At 45.6% G+C, this 19,615-nt stretch overlaps 1 protein-coding gene across 1 annotated transcript; it reads right to left on the bottom strand.

The window, feature by feature from the left end:
• Positions 1 to 11,953: 11,953 nt before the first annotated feature.
• Positions 11,954 to 16,595, bottom strand: LOC115832293. The gene is made up of 3 exons (XM_030802310.1): positions 15,889 to 16,595; positions 14,318 to 14,437; positions 11,954 to 12,796 (listed from the first exon to the last, which is right to left on the bottom strand). Exons 1-3 carry the CDS (start codon positions 15,936 to 15,938, stop codon positions 12,592 to 12,594), a joined length of 375 nt encoding a protein of 124 aa, XP_030658170.1. The 5' UTR covers positions 15,939 to 16,595; the 3' UTR covers positions 11,954 to 12,591.
• Between the last annotated feature and the right edge of the window lie 3,020 nt (positions 16,596 to 19,615).

The raw sequence follows: 19,615 nt of genomic DNA, 5'->3' as shown, positions 1-19,615 counted from the left end.
CCTGATAAATATATTTTCAAATTAGTTGAAAATTATATATCTATATACAAAACCTGTCTTGTTTCAGCTTATGTTGGAGGAGATATTCCTTGAGAGACCTGTTTTGTCTCTTGATAATGGGTATGGCGGCCTCTATCAAAGAATAGATGTTGCAGGATATGTACCTCTCTGATTTTTAATGTATTTGTTGTACAAATAACAATGTAACAGAAAAACAGCAGAAAGAGTAGAAAATAGTTCACAATTTCATCACATTCACTTTTTTTTTTTTTTTCTTTTTGGGACGGAGTCTCACTCTTGCCCAGTCTGGAGTGCAGTGGCACAAACTTGGTTCACTGCAACCTCCACCTCCCACGTTCAAGGGATTCTCATGCCTCAGCCTGTCGAGTAGCTGGGATTACAGGCGTGCGCCACCATGCCCAACTAATTTTTGTAATTTTAGTAGAGACAGAGTTTTGCCATGTTGATCAGGCTGGTCCTGAACTCCTGATTTCAAACAATCCACCCACCTCGGCCTCCCAAAGTGCTGGGATTACAGGCGTAAGCCACTGCGCCCAGCCTTTTTTCCTTTTTGACATGGTCACCCAGGCTGGAGTGCAGTGGTGTGATCATAGCTCAATGCAGCCTCAAACTCCTGGGCTCAAGTGATCTTCCTTCCTTAGCCTCCCAGGTAGGTTGGACTACAGGCATGCACCACCACACCCAGCTATTTTGTTTGTTTTTTGTTGAGACACAATCTCACCATGTTGTCCTGGATTCAAGTGATGCTTTTGCCTCAGCCTTTCAAATCATTAGGATGATAGACGTGAGCCACCATGCCTGGTCCATATTCACATTTTAAAAAATTATATTCCCTTCCAGCTGTTATCTAGTTATATGTAGATATAGTTATATATATATATATCATTTATATATAGGTGTTTTTTATATATTATGGTGTGAATGTAATTTTTCGGGGTTTTTTTTTTCCTACTTAGGTAACCCATCTAGAAGACTTTCAAACTAAATCTGTCATATAAATAATTTCTTGTGATTATTTTTCTACTTTGTCCTAAAAATACAGTACAAGAGGAGGATAACATGTTAATTGAGGGCTCTGGTTAATTGAAGTTTTTACTATAATTACCCATTATAAAAATGAAGGGTTTGGTCAGAGAAAAATAGTCGTAGTCTTGGGCATATTTAATTATTACCTTGGCTTGTAAATAACCCTGTGGTAAAAAATTGCTATTTTAGAAAGATGCTCATTTCAAAATTCCCTTTCATAAAGCAACAAAGGCGATTATCTTCAGTTCTCACTTGAGAGTCAATATAGCACGAAAGTTAGCATGTGCCTTTTCTTCATTGATTAGTATTTTCATTCAGCAAGGAATAAAAAGAAACTGATAAAATTTGTGACAGCATTGGCTTTTCTTAACATCAGGCCCCTTTTTTGCCCCACATAGGCAGAAAATACAAAGTGGTCATTTTTTTTCAAACTCAAGGTTGATACATACACATATCCAAGTTGCAATCTTGGCCAAACTGGGATTTTGAAAAACAGTCTTGTTTGTGGCCACTAGAGGGAGTAATAGATCTTAACAATCCAATGTTTCCAGTCCTTGCACTCAACTTCCCTAAATTTAGTCTGTAGGCACCGTGTTTGTTGTGAAATACCCAGAACTTGAAAGAGAAGGCATTTCCTTTGTTGCTTATTCTCCTCAGTAGATAGTTCTCGACTTTGTTTCCTTAGCAGGTCCCATTACAGATACCACCCACAGTGGAGAACACATAGAAGGTTGTTGCGGTGTGCTCTCAGAGGCTGTGATAGAATGTGACACCTCAGAGTTTTCATACCTGTGAGTGACAAGATAATGCCTCCTTCAATAATTGGCATTTTTTTTTTTTTTTTTACCAAGGAGCTAACCGATAATATTTTTTGTTGATGCCTTCTGTGTACCAAACGTTAGGCTAAATGCTTTTCATATATGACTTCATTTGGCCTTCCCAGTATCCCAACAAAGTAGATGATATTATCCCCATTTTGTAGATAATGAAACTAAGGCTTGTAGAAGATGAAAAGTAGGTGGTAGGATTCCACCCATAGAGATTCAGACTTCTGTCATTACTCATTCCATCTGTGTGCCAGACCCTGTGGCTGCAGTACATTCCGTGGTTTTTAGGAAGAGGCAGTTACCTTAGTTTGGACTGTAAGTCAAGCCATGGTGAACTTGCATTTTGATGTAAGTAGATTTGGGATCAAACATTGACTTTTGATTTGGAAAACTTTTTGCCTAACAAATCACCTCAAGAATGAAGAAATTGGTGGATACCTGAGAAGCAGGAATGACCTGTGGTGATAGCAACCTTTAGGATAAAGAACCAGCTCTTAAATTTTCATCATGACACCTGGAAGACAAGTTATCATACTTTTGCTTAAGGTGCAGCAGAGACTTGAGAAGAAGCCCTTTTTCTTTTTCTTCTTGATTTCCATTATTGGAAACAGACATTCTAAGGAAAATGTTTTTAAAACCAGAAAAGGTAGCTTAATCTAGTTACAGAAGTCATTTTAAAGGTCAGAAATAAACTGTATCTAAAATTTTATTTAAATGAATGTAATTGAAGGTGATCTGTCTTGGAGAAAAACCTAATGTACAAGCCTTTTGAGGAAACTTGATAGAAAAAAACCCTGAATTTGCATACTTTCAAACGGGTTTCATTTCTAAGAGCTGACCATTAGGGGGCAATACTGCATCCAAATTTAGTTTTAGCTCATTGAGGGAACTCCAAAGTATCTTTGGGCTTGATTTAGAACTCTATTTTGATTATGCATTGCTAGGGGCAGTCTAAGGTTGAGGAAAGTTTATAGATACCAGATTATTTTATTTGTTCCTTACAGCCTGGTTATCTTGTTCTGACTTGGTAAGAGTTATCCTTCGGAGAGTTGGTGCTTACCTAATGTCATACACTTCATGGCGGGGCTAAGGCCCGCATTCAAGAAAAGGTCTTTAAGTCTGCATTTCATGTTTGTCATACCACAGTTTTCCTTGAAAACCCATCAGGGCATAACCTAGGAGTGGATAAAATAGATAATAGATACATTTTCTAAAGTTTACTGCAAATTGTGATGTTTAGAACTTTATTACGGGAACAGTTTAGAGAAACACATTGCAAGACCAAGCCTAATTATTATTTATCCATAATTCTTTCCTAAAATTTCAAGTTTTTAGATGCCCAATGAGTCTTTACAGTATTGTCTCAAGTTGCTGATTTCTTTACTGTTGGAACCTCTGGTATTTTAAATGCCATTTACATTTCAAGTGACAAATGGGCACATTTTGATATTCCTTCTGTAGCAAAAAAAAAAAAAAAGTTTTTTATCTAGCAGAAAAATAGATGAATATATATCCAGTCCACAATTCCTTTTTATTTAACAAAAAGTTTAATATGAAAATATACATGACCCAATTTTTACATCATAGTAAAATAGGCCCTTTGGAGACAGGTCATGGATTTCTCTGCAAAACAGCCTTGATTTATACTTATCCCAAGGCTTCTAACATGATACAATTTCCTCGTATCACCATGAGGAATATCATTTTGTTACCTACTAGTTGCAATCTCCACACATCCATCAATCAAAAGATTCATAAAGGGATCAAATCCCTGCAATATTCCTTGGACATGTCTGTCACCAGTTAAATCCAACAATAATTCTTGTCTATAAATTTTTTCAACTCAGGAGATCTTTGCTCATGGTGTTGACTCCACGGACTCAGAGCTGCCATGACACAGAATTTTCACCCTCCTTCACGCAACCAAAGTAGGCCTGGCCCACAATTATTTTTAAGGCCTATGTAATTTCTGGTTGGGTAAGTCTTTATACTGAAGCTGTGGTGAAGGGGGTTTTTGTTGTTGTTTTGAGATGGAGTCTCACTCTGTGCCCAAGCTGGAATGCAGTGGTGCAATCTTGGCTCACTGCAACCTCCGCCTCCTGGGTTCAAGCGATTCTCCTGCCTCAGCCTCCCAAGTAGCTGGGATTACAGGTGCCCACCACCACACCTGGCTAATTTTTGTATTTTTAGTAGAAATAGGGTTTCACCATGTTGTCCAGGCTGGTCTTGAACTCCTGACCTCAGGTGATCCACCCGCCTCAGCCTTCCAAAGTGCTGGGATTACAGGCGTGAGCCACCATGCCCGGCCTGTGAAAGTTATTAAGTTGCCTTTTTGTTTCTAGATTTTATTTTTACACAAACGGTTTTGTCATTCTCCAGAGTCAGTCCTGACCTTGCTTCTGATGGTAAGAAAACCTCTCCAGTGCTATATGACTGCTGTCACTAGGCAAAATACTCGTTCCTTGCTAAACAACATGCTTTAATAGTATTGATTTTATTCATCTAATTTGAATGTGTATTGAAGAATATTAGATTTCTAAGAAACGCTAGGATTTTTTTTTAAAGTGTTTATGAAATGGCAGAATCAATATGTAGTACAAACTTGCAGCACCAGATGAAAGGACTTATAGACAAGATTTTCCTCATTGTCTATTCATATTAGACTTGCACTCAAAAAGCTGGTAAATATGTGAGCCCTATAGAAAGACCATTGCAGAGTGTTAATTGGACTTTTTAGACCAAACAATGTCCCTTCAGATTGATATTTAGACTTGAAATTTTTGAGAAAAACTTGGATTTCCCAAAGCAATATAATATATTCTAGCAGATAGGGATGGAAATGAAGAAGTAGTACAGTTATAAAATGCAGGCTTGATTATTATTTTTTTCTTTGAGACAGAGTCTCACTGTCGCGCCCAGGCTGGGGTGCAGTGGCATGATCTCAGCTCACTGCAACCTCCGCTTCCCAGGTTCAAGCAATTGTCCCGCCTCAGTCTCCCAAGTAGCTGGGATTACAGATGCCCACCACCACGCCCAGTTAATTTTTTGTATTTTTAGTACAGACAAGTTTTCACCATATTGGCCAAGCTGGTCTCAAACTCCTGGCAGGTGATCCCACCTGCCTTGGCCTCCCAAAGTGCTGGAATTACAGGCATGAGCCACTGCACCCAGCAAAATGCAGGCCTTAAGAGGCAGACTCAGCTGGGCCCAAGAAATCCCAGCACATTGGGAGGCTGAGGCGGGCGGATCACGAGGTCAGGGAATTGAGACCATCCTGGCCAACATGGTGAAACCCCCTCTCTACTAAAGATACAAAAATTAGCCGGGCATGGTGGTGCACGCCTGTAGTCCCAGCTACTTGGGAGGCTGAGGCAGGAGAATCGTTTGAACCCGGGAGGCAGAGGTTGCAGTGAGCTGAGACTGCGCCACTGCACTCCAGCCTGGCAACAGAGCGAGACTCCATCTCAAAAAAAAAAAAAGTCAGGCTCTTTTGGATTTCCCTCTGGTACTCCTGACTTATCTTTTCTGGGTTTATAAAACAAATATAGTGACAGCCCCCAGCCTGGGCCTGGAGCTACAGTGCTGCTAGACTCTTCTCAGTGGTTTTCCGGTTGTGTTCTGTCCTTCCTTGAAGACCATTTTCTTTCATAGACAGTCAAGATCTAAACTAATTTTTTTTTTTTTCCCGAAAGCAATAGCTTCTGAAGATTTTCACTAAGCAGGAGCTAGGGAGGAAGTAGTTGTTGCGTGCTATAACTCACCCCTTTCCTGTTGAGTAATGCTCTAGAGGTTGGATTCAGTGTCAACTGGCTTGCTAGACTTTGACTTCAGAGTAGATGAGCTCCTAGTTTTATGAGAGAACATGTAGATACAGCCAGCTTGTTGGCATGCACAGGCAATCTCTTCCAAAGGTGTCTGCTGGACTAAGGAGTTAAAGTTCAACATTTCTTCCTACCTGATTTCTGTTTTGGAAACGTTGGCTTCAATTGTTTCAACTGAAATAAAGGTCATTCGCGGCTATTAGGACAACCAAGACTGTATCCCAAATATTATCTACTGGTCCACATCGCGGTAAGACTCACTGCACCCGGATGTTTGGGTATCTTAAGCCTTTTAAATTATTTAATTTAAAATATCCTGTGTGATAATTGAGCTGTTTTGTTTTTAAATTATTTTTAAAATAGTGTTTTACTTTAGAACATATTTTCAAAATATGAAACTTTTTGGTATGTAGGTATGGTCGTGTTTCTCCCTTTTGACCTTTAAGTTAATATTGAGCAAGGGTATATGCACATGTACTTGCCAAAGCCAAGCTGAGCATGGCTCAATTAACTGCAGAGGAACAGGGCAGGCTGGGTGGGGCAGGCTGAGGAATTCTACCCCCTCACTGAGCAAAGTCAGTCACTGGGGGAACAGCTTGAGCTGGAGAGCTAGTAGGAAGCCCAGCCCAGCCAGTGAAACATGGAGCCTGGAGAACACAGCCATCAGCCAAAAGCATAGTCTGGTAAATGGCCTGCATCAGGGAAGTGGGAGTCCCACTCAGGATTCTGGAGTAAGACAGCAGGATGGCAGAAGCCCAGCAGCATGTGTAGGAGTGCCAGCCACAGGCTAAGCTCTAAGAGCAGCGCTTCCTCTACTTCCTGTGGGGTAATGGCAAGATCATGGCAAGACCTCAGGCTTAAGGGGCCTGGGTATAGTTATCAGTTCCTCAAGACAGGAACTCGGATAGAAGGAAAATGACAGGTGGGAATCCTGTTATCAGAACTGAGGTACACAATAGTGCTCAGAATCCCAGGAGCCAGGCAGTGCTCAGAGCCAAGACAAGGTCACGACTGGCCTGGGGACAGGCTTGGCTTGGTGCTGAGTGAGTCCCAGAGCCAGGAGCTAGAGCTACCTCAGTTCCGCTGGCCTCATTAGGACTAGTCCTGGACACCACAGCCAGGTAAGCGGGTCAAGTGACCCTAGTCGTTGTGGGAGAGGCGCACTGCAGAGACAGGGAAGCGCCCTGACCTGACACAATGGAAGCAACCCTGTGTGATAACAAGACAGCCACGTAAGAGTGGCTGCAGGAATGAGTTAATATTTCACACTAGAACCTACCTGAGGGCTAGCAAAGATGAATAAGCAAAGGCCAAGTGCTACTGAAACACTGGCTGTGAAGATGGCCCCATATTTCCTGTGAACTAATTTTCCGATCTGGAGGCAGTTTCACTATAGAAAAATTTAGCTCCAGTGATGTCTCTGCCCTTCCCCGCCCCCGACCCCACCACCCTCTTACCAGGAGTCACTATAAGATGCACCTCAAGAACACTAATTGAATAGAAGGGAATCGAAGACAGTGGTTTGTGTTTCCTCCTCCTATAAAAAATGAGGCTATGATTTTATGCTGGCAAAACACCTTCGATTCCACATGGCGTCCTCCATAACCCTCTGGTCGTGGCAATAGCCGTTTGCCACTGAGTCAGAGGCCTCTCTGATTTGTCTTGCCACGTCCGCCCAAATAATGACCTCTCAGTTCACTCCTCCAACCTGCTTCTGGAGAGAATGGCTTCCTTAGGACCGTACCTGTAGAAGCTCCGATCTGTCATCATCCGAGGGACTCAGGAGCCAGCTGCATGAGTCATCCAGTCCTCCCACAGTTGTCCATAGAACACCCAGCCCTGTCACCTGGCAAGCCGGCCTTCTTTCCCACCCCATCTTCCCCAACCTGGGTACCCGGCAGAAGACGTATACCCTCCCAGTGACCGCCTTAGCTCTCCAGGCACCCTTCTGCACCTGGGCACACTGATAGAGGATGTTTCCTTTCATCAAAATGACTTCTTCTTTTACCAAACTCCAGTAGCACTTCAGGATCATACTTAGCCAGTCCTGTAAGCATTATTGATTATGCGTCTGTCTCCCCTACAAGATCATAAGCTCTGGGAAAGCAGGGACTGTATATACCTTGTTCATCCTTTTGTCTTCACCATGCTTGGCCAAAAATAGATTCTGTGTTTCTGTTGCTCACAATGGACAACACTGTTCATGTTGGTGACATGTTAATAACATGTACATAGCAGAAAGATGTTCTCATATATCTTAAATAGTGAAAGTCAGGAAGTGGCTTAGGGTGAAAATCCTCCTTGGAGCCATTAGTCGGATCTATAAAGCTAATAATAATAATAGCTACAGTTTATCAAGAGCCTACCATGTAGGCTTTGTACTACATGTTTTAATTACATTATCTCATTTAATCCTCAATCCTGCACTATATGGTTATCTCCACCAAAGGGGGAAACAGGTTTAGAGAGAGGCTAAGGAATTTTTCTCATTTCATCACTTAGTAAGTGGATTCAGACTCCTAAGTGTTTCTAACTGTTATGCCAGGTTATTCACTGAGTGCAGCCTTCTCACCAGCTAGCAGGAAAATCAGGTATTAGAGCTTGCAGCAACGTCAGAGAAGCCTTCCCCAACTTGTCTCTCTCATGGCTAAAGTGGCTTCTAGGTGAGAAAGAGTTGGCACCCCCACTGGCATTTGCTAATCTAGGGTGCAGAGGGCCTTCCAGAGCACCAGTGTCGCTTCAGTTAGGTAGCCAAGGATAACTTTGGGGATGTGAAAAGGATAAAAGACTGGGTACTGGTCTTAGCAAACCCTACTACAAGCATGCTGATAAAATGAATAATGATAGCACACTTTCACTATTCTGATCAGCAGTGTGGTTTTCTAATTCATGTATTGTCCATTGGATCTTCACTAATTGTTTATTTAACTGAGGGCTGCTGTCATCGATAGAGGTTGTTGGCACATTTTAACTCTGAGTAAAATGTAATGGCTAGAATTTACTGAGCACCAGGTACTTTAAGTTGATGCATTAATTTAATACAACAAACCTCTGAGGTAGATTGTTATCATCTCCATTTTACAGAGAAGAAAACTAAAGCTTAGAGAAGTTGCCCAAGATCACACAGTTAGTGTCAAAGCTGGGGTTCAAACCTAAGCGATCAAACTTGAGAGTTTATACTTCCACTTTCCCTGATTCCCAAAAATACTTGCTGTCTTATTCATCATCTTAGTTTACTGTGGATCTCTGGGGACAGCTGGCATCAGTTAAATAAAACATTACATTATACCGGGCTTGTGTTTTCTTTCCCACTCAATTTCATGATAGAATAGCTATGACACATGATATGCTGCATGTTATCTCATTAAGCATTTACACCAATAATACCCTGAAATTTCCACATTTTAAATTGTTGTAGCACTTTTTTTCTTTGTCCAATAGTAAGGCATTATTGCTGTAGAGTCATAGAGACCTGAGTTTGATTCCTACCTCTTCACTTTTCTATGAAATGGGTATAATAATTATGCTAAACTCTTAGGATTGTAATAAGAAGCAAGATTATAATATACAAAAAAAAAAACTTAGCAGACTTTAGTATCAGGAAGCCCTCAATTGATGTTGGTATTGTTTGTATTATCACTTTTCTCTATCTCGATCTGCTAGAAGAGAACGCATATTAGGAGACAGATTAAACAATCGCTGGCTTATCTCTCACAGTTATCCACTTGAAATTTGTCATTCCTATTCTTTATGGAATTCTTTGCTGAATTGTGACCAGTTTTCTAGTCTTTGAAAAAGGACAGAAGATGAGTAATGGACAGATAAGTTATGTAATTTACTCTTTTCCAGTAAGAAACCCCATTGTTGGGAAGTATGATTTGTGCCTTGAGAAGGTGATGGATTAAAAGATTGTGATGACTCCCCCCAAGACAAGGATGGTGTAGAGCAGCAGCTTCAAGATCAATGGGAATACCTAGACTGCAAGCAGCTTCCTGGAGAATTCTAGAGGAATATGACAGACAAGTCACTGTGGTTCTAAGATGTGTTCAGTGGAAGCCGCTGCCTTTCAGGCTGTTGTTGAAAGGACATTTTGGGCTGGGCGCGGTGGCTCATGCTTGTAATCCCAGCACTTTGGGAGGCCGAGGCGGGTGGATCACGAGGTCAGGAGATCGAGACCATGGTGAAACCCCGTCTCTACTAAAAATACAAAAAATTAGCCGGGCGTGGTGGCGGGCGCCTGTAGTCCCAGCTACTCGGAGAGGCTGAGGCAGGAGAATGGCGTGAACCCGGGAGGCGGAGCTTGCAGTGAGCCGAGATTGCACCACTGCACTCCATCCTGGGCGACAGAGCGAGACTCCGTCTCAAAAAAAAAAAAAAAAAAAAAAAAAAGAAAGGACATTTTGTAGCTCTCTTTGCCCCTTGAATACTGAGGAGGCACAGGGGGCTGGTCATCTGCAGGCTGTGTGGCCCTGACTATTTCATCTTGGAAATCTAGGAAAGTCTTGTATGAACAAGCTTAATGCTTCACAATTTCGGTTTTCTTGGTGTCTTGCAGATACCAAGTTTTCCATCTTGGGGATGCTCTGGTAACAGAGGTTAGACCAAGCTGTTCTCAGCAGTCTGGAGCAGACACAGAAAAGGCAGGTTCATGTTGGTCCTGTGCTGGCAGAACATTAAGAAAAATAACTCTGCTTCTTAAGAAAACCCTGCATATGGCTGGGCGCGGTAACTCACGCCTGTCATCCCAGCACTTTGGGAGGTTGAGGCGGGCGGATCACCTGAGGTTGGGAGTTCAAGACCAGCTTGACCAACATGGAGAAACCCCGTCTCTACTAAAAATACAAAATTAGCCGGGCATGGTGGCACATGCCTGTAATCCCAGCTACTCGGGAGGCTGAAGCAGGAGAATCGCTTGAACCCAGGGGGTGGAAGTTGTGGTGAGATGAGATCGCACCATTGCACTCCAGCCTGGGCAAAAAGAGGGAAACTCCATCTCAAAAAAAAAAAAAAGAAAAGAAAAGAAAACCCTGCTTATACTCACAATATAATGGTTGGGGAGGGGGGAAAGTATGTATAGTAAATGGGGAAAAAAGCCAGATTGTAAAATTATTTCTACACTTTGGTGCCAATTTTAGTTTGAAAATTAAACGCGGTACACATATTCATATTTACAAGGGGAAGACAGGAAAGAACACACTCGAACAGCATGGATTTAACAGTGCTTTCTTGGAGGAATTACAAGTGCCTTTTATTGTCTTAACTCTTATATGTGTGTGTATATGTATATATTAACTCATGTATGTATATGAGTGTGTGCATATATATATATATATATGTAATTTTTTTAAGAGACAGGAACTCCCTGTCACCCAGGCTAGGGTGCAGTGGCACAATCATAGCTCACTGCAGCTTCGAACTCCTGGGCTCAAGCAGTCCTCCCGCCTCAGCCTCCTGAGTAGTTAGGACTACAGACAAATGCCACCTTGCCCAGCTAATTTTTTAATGTTTTTGGTAGAGATGGGATCTGGCTATGTTTCCCAGGCTTGTCTCAAGCTCCTTGCCTCAAGTGATCCTCCTGCCTCAGCCTCACAAAGTGCTGGGATTATAGGCATGAGCCACAACACCAACTTTTTTATATTTCTCAGTGTTGAACCATGAAACAGTAGAAACTCAGAAAATCAAAAATTGTGATAGTTAGGGGAAGATGTTTCTTGGAGTCATGTCAATGCGGAGTAATAAAAAGCTCGCAGTGCAGAACAATGCCTATGGTATGCTGCCATTAGTATAATGAAGGGGAAACAATTTATATGACTTGCTTGTATGTGTATAAAATATCCCTGGAAGTCTAAGCCAGAAATCACATTGGGTTGGTCACGGGAAAGGAAACTGGCCTGTGGGGGACGGGTGGAATGGAGACTTTCTTTCCACTATCAACCCTTTTATGCCTTTTTAAAAATCCAGTACCTATGAGCTGGGAGCAGTGGCTCATGCCTGTAATCCCAGCACTTTGGGAGGCCGAGGCGGGCGGATCACCTGAGCTCAGGAGTTCGAGACCAGCCTGGCTGACATGGTAAAACCCCGTCTCTACTAAAAATACAAAAATTAGTTGGGTGTGGTAGTGGGCACCTGTAATCCCAGCTATTCGGGCGGCTGAGGCAGGAGAATCGCTTGAACCTGGGAGGAGGAGGTTGCAGTGAGCTGAGATCGTGCCACTGCACTCCAGCCTGGGCAACAGAGCGAGACTCTGTCTCAGAAAAAAAAACAAAAAACAAACAAACAAAAACTAGTACCTATGTTAAAAGTTATATCTTTTGAATATGTATGTATGTATTAATATATTTTTTCTGTTTTTATGATGCCAGGAGTTCCTGAAAACTGTCAGAATGTGCATGGTTATACGTGAACCGTATGCACTACTGTATTCACCATTTCAAACACGCAGGGTCTGATCTACAGTAGGTGGAGCGTCTGCACGGCACCATCCACCAGACAGTGTGATGCTGTCTACCTAAAGGTCCGCATGTCAAATGCACATCCGCATTCGGAGTCACCACCACCACCACAAAAAGTTTTAATGTGACCTATCAAGTTTCCACTTTTGCCCTGGCTTGCAAGGAGCCTAGAGCCATGTTTTGTCCTTAGCCAGGTTTTCTAGTACAGCCAGACTCCTCCCTATACCTACCCTATTTATTATTTCTCTGTGTCCTTTTAAATCCTGTTCTAATAGCTTTTCATTTAGTTAGAGCTATGACTTTACCTATATACAGTTTCAAAACCGTTTTGGAAGGCAACAGGATATATGCTAGTTATCTATTGCTCTATAACAAATCAAAACGTAGAAATTTAAAATAACAATATACATTTAATATATCTCGCAGTCTTGGGGGGTCAGAAATTCAGGAATGTTCTGGCTTGGAGTCTTTCAAGAGGTTTGCAGTTGAGACATCAGCCAGAGCCACAGCCATTTGCAAGCTTGACTGGGGCTGGAGGGTCTTCTTCCCAGATGGTTGGCAAGTTGGTGCCAGCTGTTGATGGGACCTGAGATGCTCCCTGTATGGGCCTCTCCGCAGGCAGCTTGAGTGCCCTCGTGACAGGCAGCCCCTGCAGCAAACAATCCAAGGGAGAACAAAGCAGAAACCACAGTGACACACACTTGCACTTCAGCCACATTCTAATCATTAGAAGCGAGTCACTAAGTTCAGCCAAATCGAAGGGGAGGGACATTAGTTTCCACCTTTGGAAGAAAGGAGTGTCAAAAAATCGGTGAACATGTTTTAAAACCACCATGGCTTATAATAATCAATTATTCAATATCAGATTAGTCAAGTGGAAAATGATGGAAAGGTGCTTTCAGAAGGAGGGAACAATGACTGAGTACCTTCTGTGTCCTAGGCTCTGTACTTCACATACATTATTGTGTTTAATTTTTTTTTTTTGACAGGGTCTCACTCTGTCCTCCAGGCTGGAGTGCAGTGGTGCAATCTCGACTCACTGCAACCTCTGCCTCCTGGGTTCAAGCGATTCTCATGTCTCAGCCTCCTGAGTAGCTGGGACTACAGGCATGCGCCACCACTCCCGGCTAAGTTTTGTATTTTTAGTAGAGTCAGGGTTTCACCATGTTGGCCAGGCTAGTCTCGAACTCCTGACCTCAAGTGATCCGCCCGCCTTGGCTTCCCACAGTGCTGGAATTAAACGGTGAGCCATCATGCCTGGCCTGGGTTTAATTTCGTGAAAACTTTTTCTCAGTTTTACAGATGAGGAAAGTGAGACTAGGTGGAGATACGGCTTGTCCGAGGTCACATTGTTAGTGTCAGAGTATGTCAAGCACGTAGCCTGAAGCCACAGCTGTGCCATCACCTACCTCAGTGGAAAATGGAAAGCATTGCCAAGTATGTGCTACCTTGACTTATCTAAGCCATGTCCATTTTGCCACCAGGGAAAATTGTGATCAATACCTCCAGTTGAGTGAATTCTAGAAGAGCTGTTTAATTTGTCTCTAAATGCTCTGGATCTTACCTCCCCTTCAACACACCTCTCCTGCTTTCTGCCATTGCCAGTATTTGCCCAGTCCAGGCAGTGCCATGCCTGTCCTTACCCCTGACTTTGAGAGTCAACCCACTCCTCTTCCCACTACAGCTGGCTGCGGCCTGGAGGCCAGTGGGGTCAATGAAGCGGGGTGGCATGGAGTGCAGGGGTGAGAAGGCAAAGCCCTCCGTCTAATGAGGACTGAGCCAAGCCCAGCAGGGCGGAGATAGGACGGCCCATCTCTCCCAGTGCCATGCTGGACTGCAGAGGCCTGATAAGGCCAGGGAACCACCCATCCAACTGTGTCTCCTCTTCCAAAAAAGATTTGTCCCCACACTGCTCTCCCTGTCATCGGTGGCCACATGGATGCTTTCCTCCGAGGGTGGCTGGCTGCCTTTCCCCGCTGGGAGATGAAACGGGATCCGGGGCATGACCAGCTCTTTGGGGTGACAGGTCAAGTGGCCGGGGTCTGTGCTGGGAGTTCCCGCCTCTCCTACTCCCCTCCCTTCTCAGCATCGGCCAGTCCTGTCCTTCTAGAAAACAAACTTTCTGATGGATTCTCTAGGCAACACTGTCCCTTCTCCTGGGAGCTCATACCTGGAGAATCGCTGGAATTCTGCTCCACTGGTAGTCTCAGCTCCTAAGGCACATTTTCTTGGCAGAAACTGTTCCTTGGGTTGGAAGTTTGAGGGGCCAGTGTTATTGTTGGAACCAGAGCTGGAGTAAGAAGCAGGTCAACAGCTGTTAGCCAGCGCTCCAGTCTGTAAGGGACTTAAAATCCATTCTGACAAAGGTGGAAAAGATGAAAAACATCAACTTCCTGGAATTCCTCGTAGGAAGTCTACTGTCTGTGGTTGAAAGAATACTACGGCTGGCACAGTGGCTCATGCCTATCATCCCAGCACTTTGGAAGGCCAACGGGGCTGGATCACTTGAGGCCAGGATTTCCACCAGCCTGATCAACATAGCGAGACCTCGTCTCTATTAAAAACATTTTTTTCTAAAAAAGAAGACTCTGATAAAACACTCTGAGGTGGAGGAAGGCATTGAGACCTCTAGCATCCATTGGTTGCCAAAGATGACAATCTGGTGAACAGCAGGGCCTTTCTCTCTGGGTGTGGTTGTGTGTTAGAAGCCCATTGCCACTCTCACCCCACCCTACTTGGCCCTCCACCCTTCTCTCTGTGCTCAACACCTCTCCAGAAAAAGAAGTAACAGATACTGAGAGGGTATCAGCAGGCCAGGACACCAAGTTGTTAGCTCAAATAGAAGGACCAGGTCTCAGCCCACCCTGGCTGGAGCAGCGCACGTGTGGGGCAGGCCGCCCTCCAAGTAGGGGCTTTATGGGATGGATCAGAGCCACCACTGACTGGGATAAAGGGAGACTCTGGGGCGACCAAGCCTAAAACTAGCTGCCCTGCCAGCTGTCCGCCTTCCCCTCAGACCTGCATGCTGGCTTTAGGGCCAGCAATTCGACCGGAATTTTTCCTGTCCTCTTAGATGGGGTTTATCCCTCACTTGCAAGAACCTGGGACATTTGACATTGATGAACAAAGCAGGGGAGTCCACCTCCTGCCTGGAGGGCAGCTGGGAGTCAGAGCCAGTCCGTGTTGTGTGCAGATGAAAAAACTCTTGCCTGGTGTGTTGCTTGGGCCCTGGGAGAGGTCAGCCTGGGGGGAGAAAGTACAAAAGCGATCAATTCCACCAGCACGTGTGGGGACCCTCAAGTCTAAGGCAGGGCTCTGGAGGGTTTACCTGGACTATCACCCTCCCAGGACACCCCCACGGGGTAGGCACCATTATCACCTACCTGCCTTAGGAGGGAGGAACTGCAGGCACAGGGAAGCTAAACATCTTGCTCAAACTGGTGGCTAGTAAGTGGGGTTCAGGACTGAAAGCCTGGTGTCTCTGACTGCTGAGCCCTTTGAGCCACTGTGTCTCTCCTGAGAAAAGTCGCCTTTCAGAGCTTGCGACCTCCAATCTGTGGCTCTTCTGTGCCTCTGCTGTGCTCCACCCCCTCCCTGGGAATGGACGGAGCCTGGGCCATCTTGCCCTGGGAAGCTGTTAGGGCAGCTCCTGTGATCCCTGTAGCAAGACAGGCTTTTCCAGAACAAACCAGGAGCCTGAAATCAGAGTGCCTGTGTCCCGCAAGAAGGCGGATTCCCCACCTGGTGGGGAGGCGCTGGGCTGTGAGGAGGCTGAGGGGAAGAAGAACCATGGATCCAGAAGTTTTGCCAGGGACCAGCCGAGTGTTTTCCCTGAGCTCAGTGTTCTCAGCTGTGGCGTAGGGATGAGCCCCTCATCTTCTTAGAGCTGAGGCTGGGATGAAGGGAGTGTGGGTCAGTGCCCGGTGCTGGAGGGGTCCACGGCAGGCATCCAGATGCTGTCACTGGAGGGCACGAGAGGCTCCTCCTGGGACGCGCCCTCTGTCCCCAGTCCCCCCGCACCACCTCTCTCCCTGTCTCCTTCCTCTTCCACTTTCATTCTTTCTTTCCCTCTTCCTTCTGCATGGATGGAGGCCTCAGAGTGGCCAAGGAGATGTGCTGAGCCTGGCTCTCCCTTGGGGAGGACCCACTAGACACACCTGCCCGTAGCCTGGAACACTTCGAGCTGGAAAGGCGAACTGAGCCAGGCCTTGAGTCAGTCAGGAGCGTGTGTCTCATGGCAGCCTCACCCCACGCCTCTGGCCCCTACCCACCCCTCACTCACAGGCACCTGCTTGCTGCCGTCCCTCCTCACCCCGACCTCCGCCCACTCCAGCTGTGGCCTGGGAGGGGTCTGCAGTGAGGGAGAAAACGTTGACCACAGAGACCACGCCACGGCCACTTTTCACTGGAGGGGAAACTGCAGACGGCCTTCCTCCTCCTGCCCGCTCCCCTAACCCAAAGGGAAAGAGGCGTGGAGAGGGGGCTGAGGGATTACCACGCTTGGCTGGCTGGCTTTCCATGTGCAGGGTATTGAGGCCGCCTAATTGACAGATAGTAAACACGGATAAAGACTTTGGGAGAGAGAAGCAGGGGGTCGTCGGGACAAGGCAGGCTGAGGCATTGGGAGGGTGGGGGGCTGAGAGTCTTGGGAGAAGACCAGATGGCTCCCTGCCATGTCCCCATCTGGGCCTCTGCTAACTTTAAGCCAAGTGAGCAGGGCCTGGTGGACAAAGGCCAATGTGCACATGAAGGGGGCCATGAGAGGTGTGCCCTGGGGGAGAGGAGAAGCCAGGGGTTCCCCTTGTGTGTGAGGCCTGGCAGCTTGAGAGTCTGGGCCTGGCGTCCCCTCCCCCAGGCACCAGGAGAGGAATCCAAGCTCCGAACTTGTTCAGAGGGATCTCGCACCATCTCCACACCACCTGGCAGCTCCTGTGAGGGCGGCCCTGGGACAGCTCCATGCAGTGTGAATGTTAAGTTTTCCTGCAAGGCGCTGGGGTCTGTAACAGCCCTACTGGTGGCAGAGCTCAGGGAGAGGCTCAACGCTGCTTGGGAGAGCCTGGTTGTGGCCACCAGCCCTGTGAACACCCTCCACTCCCTTCCAGCGTGGCCCCAAACCCAGAGGATCCAGGCTTCCAGCACGGGATGGGGTTCTGAATGGGGAAGGAGGAAGGAAGCTGCCTGCTCTCTGCCTGGGACCCTGTACCACCCTCACCCCAGCATGGTCATTCCATTCAACCTACTTCTGTTTCCAAGGCGTCTTACTGTGCCCACCACCCTGAGGAAAAGAGGATCAGAGACATCCCAACCTCCTGTTGGACAAATTCTCTTACTTCCACATTTCTGCCTTGGCTCCTTAGAGAACTCTCCCAGGCCTCAGCTGGATCCCCTGAGCTCTGACCTGTCAATCACACCAAGGCTGCTCACCACGAAAAAGAACTGACTTTGCCTCTTCTCCCTGCCTGTTCAAATCCATCCCAGGCTTTCCTGTGCAGCTAAGTCCTTCCCAGAGAGGCACCAAGATGAAAGAAAGCAGACAGACCTGGATTCAAACTTCATCCCTGCTCTTTATGACTTTGGGCAAGTTGCTTACTTTCTGTGAGTATTGGTTTCTTGATCTGTAACTGGGAAAGCGGGTGCCTCCTTGCCGAGGTGTTGTGAGGATTTAATAAGGTGCGACTTGGAGAGCACCCTGCCCTCCCTCCCTGGCAGGTGTGCAGAGAGCTTGTCAGACCATAACTCACAGGCCACGTGGCCACCATTGCCCACTGACACTACTTCCGAAACCTCTCTCCTATTCAGCTCCTCTTTCTGTCCCCATTGTCACAGCCCCAGTCTAAGCCCCTGGTTTGCCACCTGAATTCATTTAAACAATGAATTCATTGACACCCTTACTGGTCTTCCCGGAACCCCCTGTCTCAACCCTCAGTCCAACCTCCCACTGCTGGAGAACAAGCTCTTTAAAATGCAAATCACGGTCTGTCACTCACAGCCTAGTTGCCTATGACTTGTGAGAGATGAGATCCAACTTCCTTTGCAGGGAGAGAGTCCATTGGTGCCCTGGCCTTATCTGCCTCCTGGCTTGGTTGCTACCCTCCCACCAGTCACCTCACTCTGCCACTTGCATTCACACTACTAGGCCATTGCACATGTTCTTTTCTCCGCTTGACAGGTCCTTACCCTGCTCAACTGAGAGCCAACTTCTTATCCTCCGGGGAGGAAGGAAACATGCTATGTGGCAGGCACTATGCTAAGCATTTTATTTGCATTATTTCATGAGACAGATACTATTATCCCCACTTAGTAGGTGATAAAACCAAGTCTCAAGTGGTTAAACAGAATTCAATCCTAGATCAATTATGAGCCTAAATCCATGTTTTCCTGTTACATCTATTTCCCAGCTCAAATACCTCCTCCTTCATGAAACCTTCCCCCACTACGAGTGTGGAGGCCTGATCTGGCTTGGTGTTTTAGGGGACAGAGTACGTAAATGAATTTCAGAGATCCAAAAAGTTTCTGTTTAGGGGAAGTGCATGATCAGTCCAACAAACAGATTCAGCATTTCCTGTATTCAAGGAACGTGTCTGGGTGTTGCACAGAATGAAAAATTAATTGGTGGGCAATAACGTGTTGGCAAAGATATGGAGAAATCAGAGTCTTCATACATTGCTAATGGGAACGTAAAATGGTACAACCATATTTGAAAAACAGTTTGGCAGTTCCTCAAAAAGTTAAACATAGAGTTACCAATTCTACTACTCACTATATACCCAAGAGAAATGAAAACATATGTCCGTGTAAAAATTTTCACACAAATGCATTATTCATCATAGCCAAAATCTGGAAACAACTCAAATGTCCATCAACTGATGAATGAATAAACAAAACGTGGCATATGCATTCAAGGAATATTATTTAGCCATGTAAAGGGATGAAGTACTGATAAATGCTACAACATGAACCGTGAAAACACTGTGCTAAGTGAAAGAAGACACCTATTGTAACATTTCACTTACATGTGAATGTCTTGAGATGTCAAGAATAGTAAAAATCAGCCAGGTGCCGTGGCTCATGCCTGTTATCCCAGCAGTTTGGGAGGCTGAGGCACGTGCATCACTTGAAGTCACGAGTTGGAGATGAGATGAGCCTGGCCAACAGGGTGAAACCCTGTGTCTACTAAAAATACAAAAAATTAGTTGGACGCGGTGGCGGGTGCCCGTAATCCCAGCTACTCGGGAGACTGAGGCAGAATTGCTGGAACCCAGGAGGCAGAGGTTGCAGTGAGCCGAGATTGCACCACTGCACCTCCAGCCTGGGAGACAGAGCAAGACTCCGTCTCAAAAGAAAAAAAAATAGTAAAAATCCATAAACACGTAATGAAGTTTAAGGATTCCCATGGCCTCGGGGTGTGGGGTAAATGCAGTGACAGAAATGGCTGTGGGGTTTCTTTTGGGTGTGATGGAAATGTTCT

Source organism: Nomascus leucogenys, chromosome 3, assembly GCF_006542625.1.
Source record: "Nomascus leucogenys isolate Asia chromosome 3, Asia_NLE_v1, whole genome shotgun sequence".
NCBI lineage: Eukaryota > Metazoa > Chordata > Mammalia > Primates > Hylobatidae > Nomascus > Nomascus leucogenys.
This window is presented reverse-complemented; position numbering and strand designations above follow the sequence as displayed.

Excerpts from the sequence above, each read along its gene's own strand:
- LOC115832293 (XM_030802310.1), bottom strand. The coding sequence starts at position 15,938 with ATGGTTCTTCTTCCCCTCAGCCTCCTCACAGCCCAGCGCCTCCCCACC. Across the intron at positions 14,438-15,888 it reads GCCCAGCGCCTCCCCACCAG|CTCTGGTTCCAACAATAACA; the intron begins GTGGGGAATCCG and ends TTCTTACTCCAG. Across the intron at positions 12,797-14,317 it reads GAATTCCAGCGATTCTCCAG|GGGCTGCCTGTCACGAGGGC; the intron begins GTATGAGCTCCC and ends TGTTTGCTGCAG.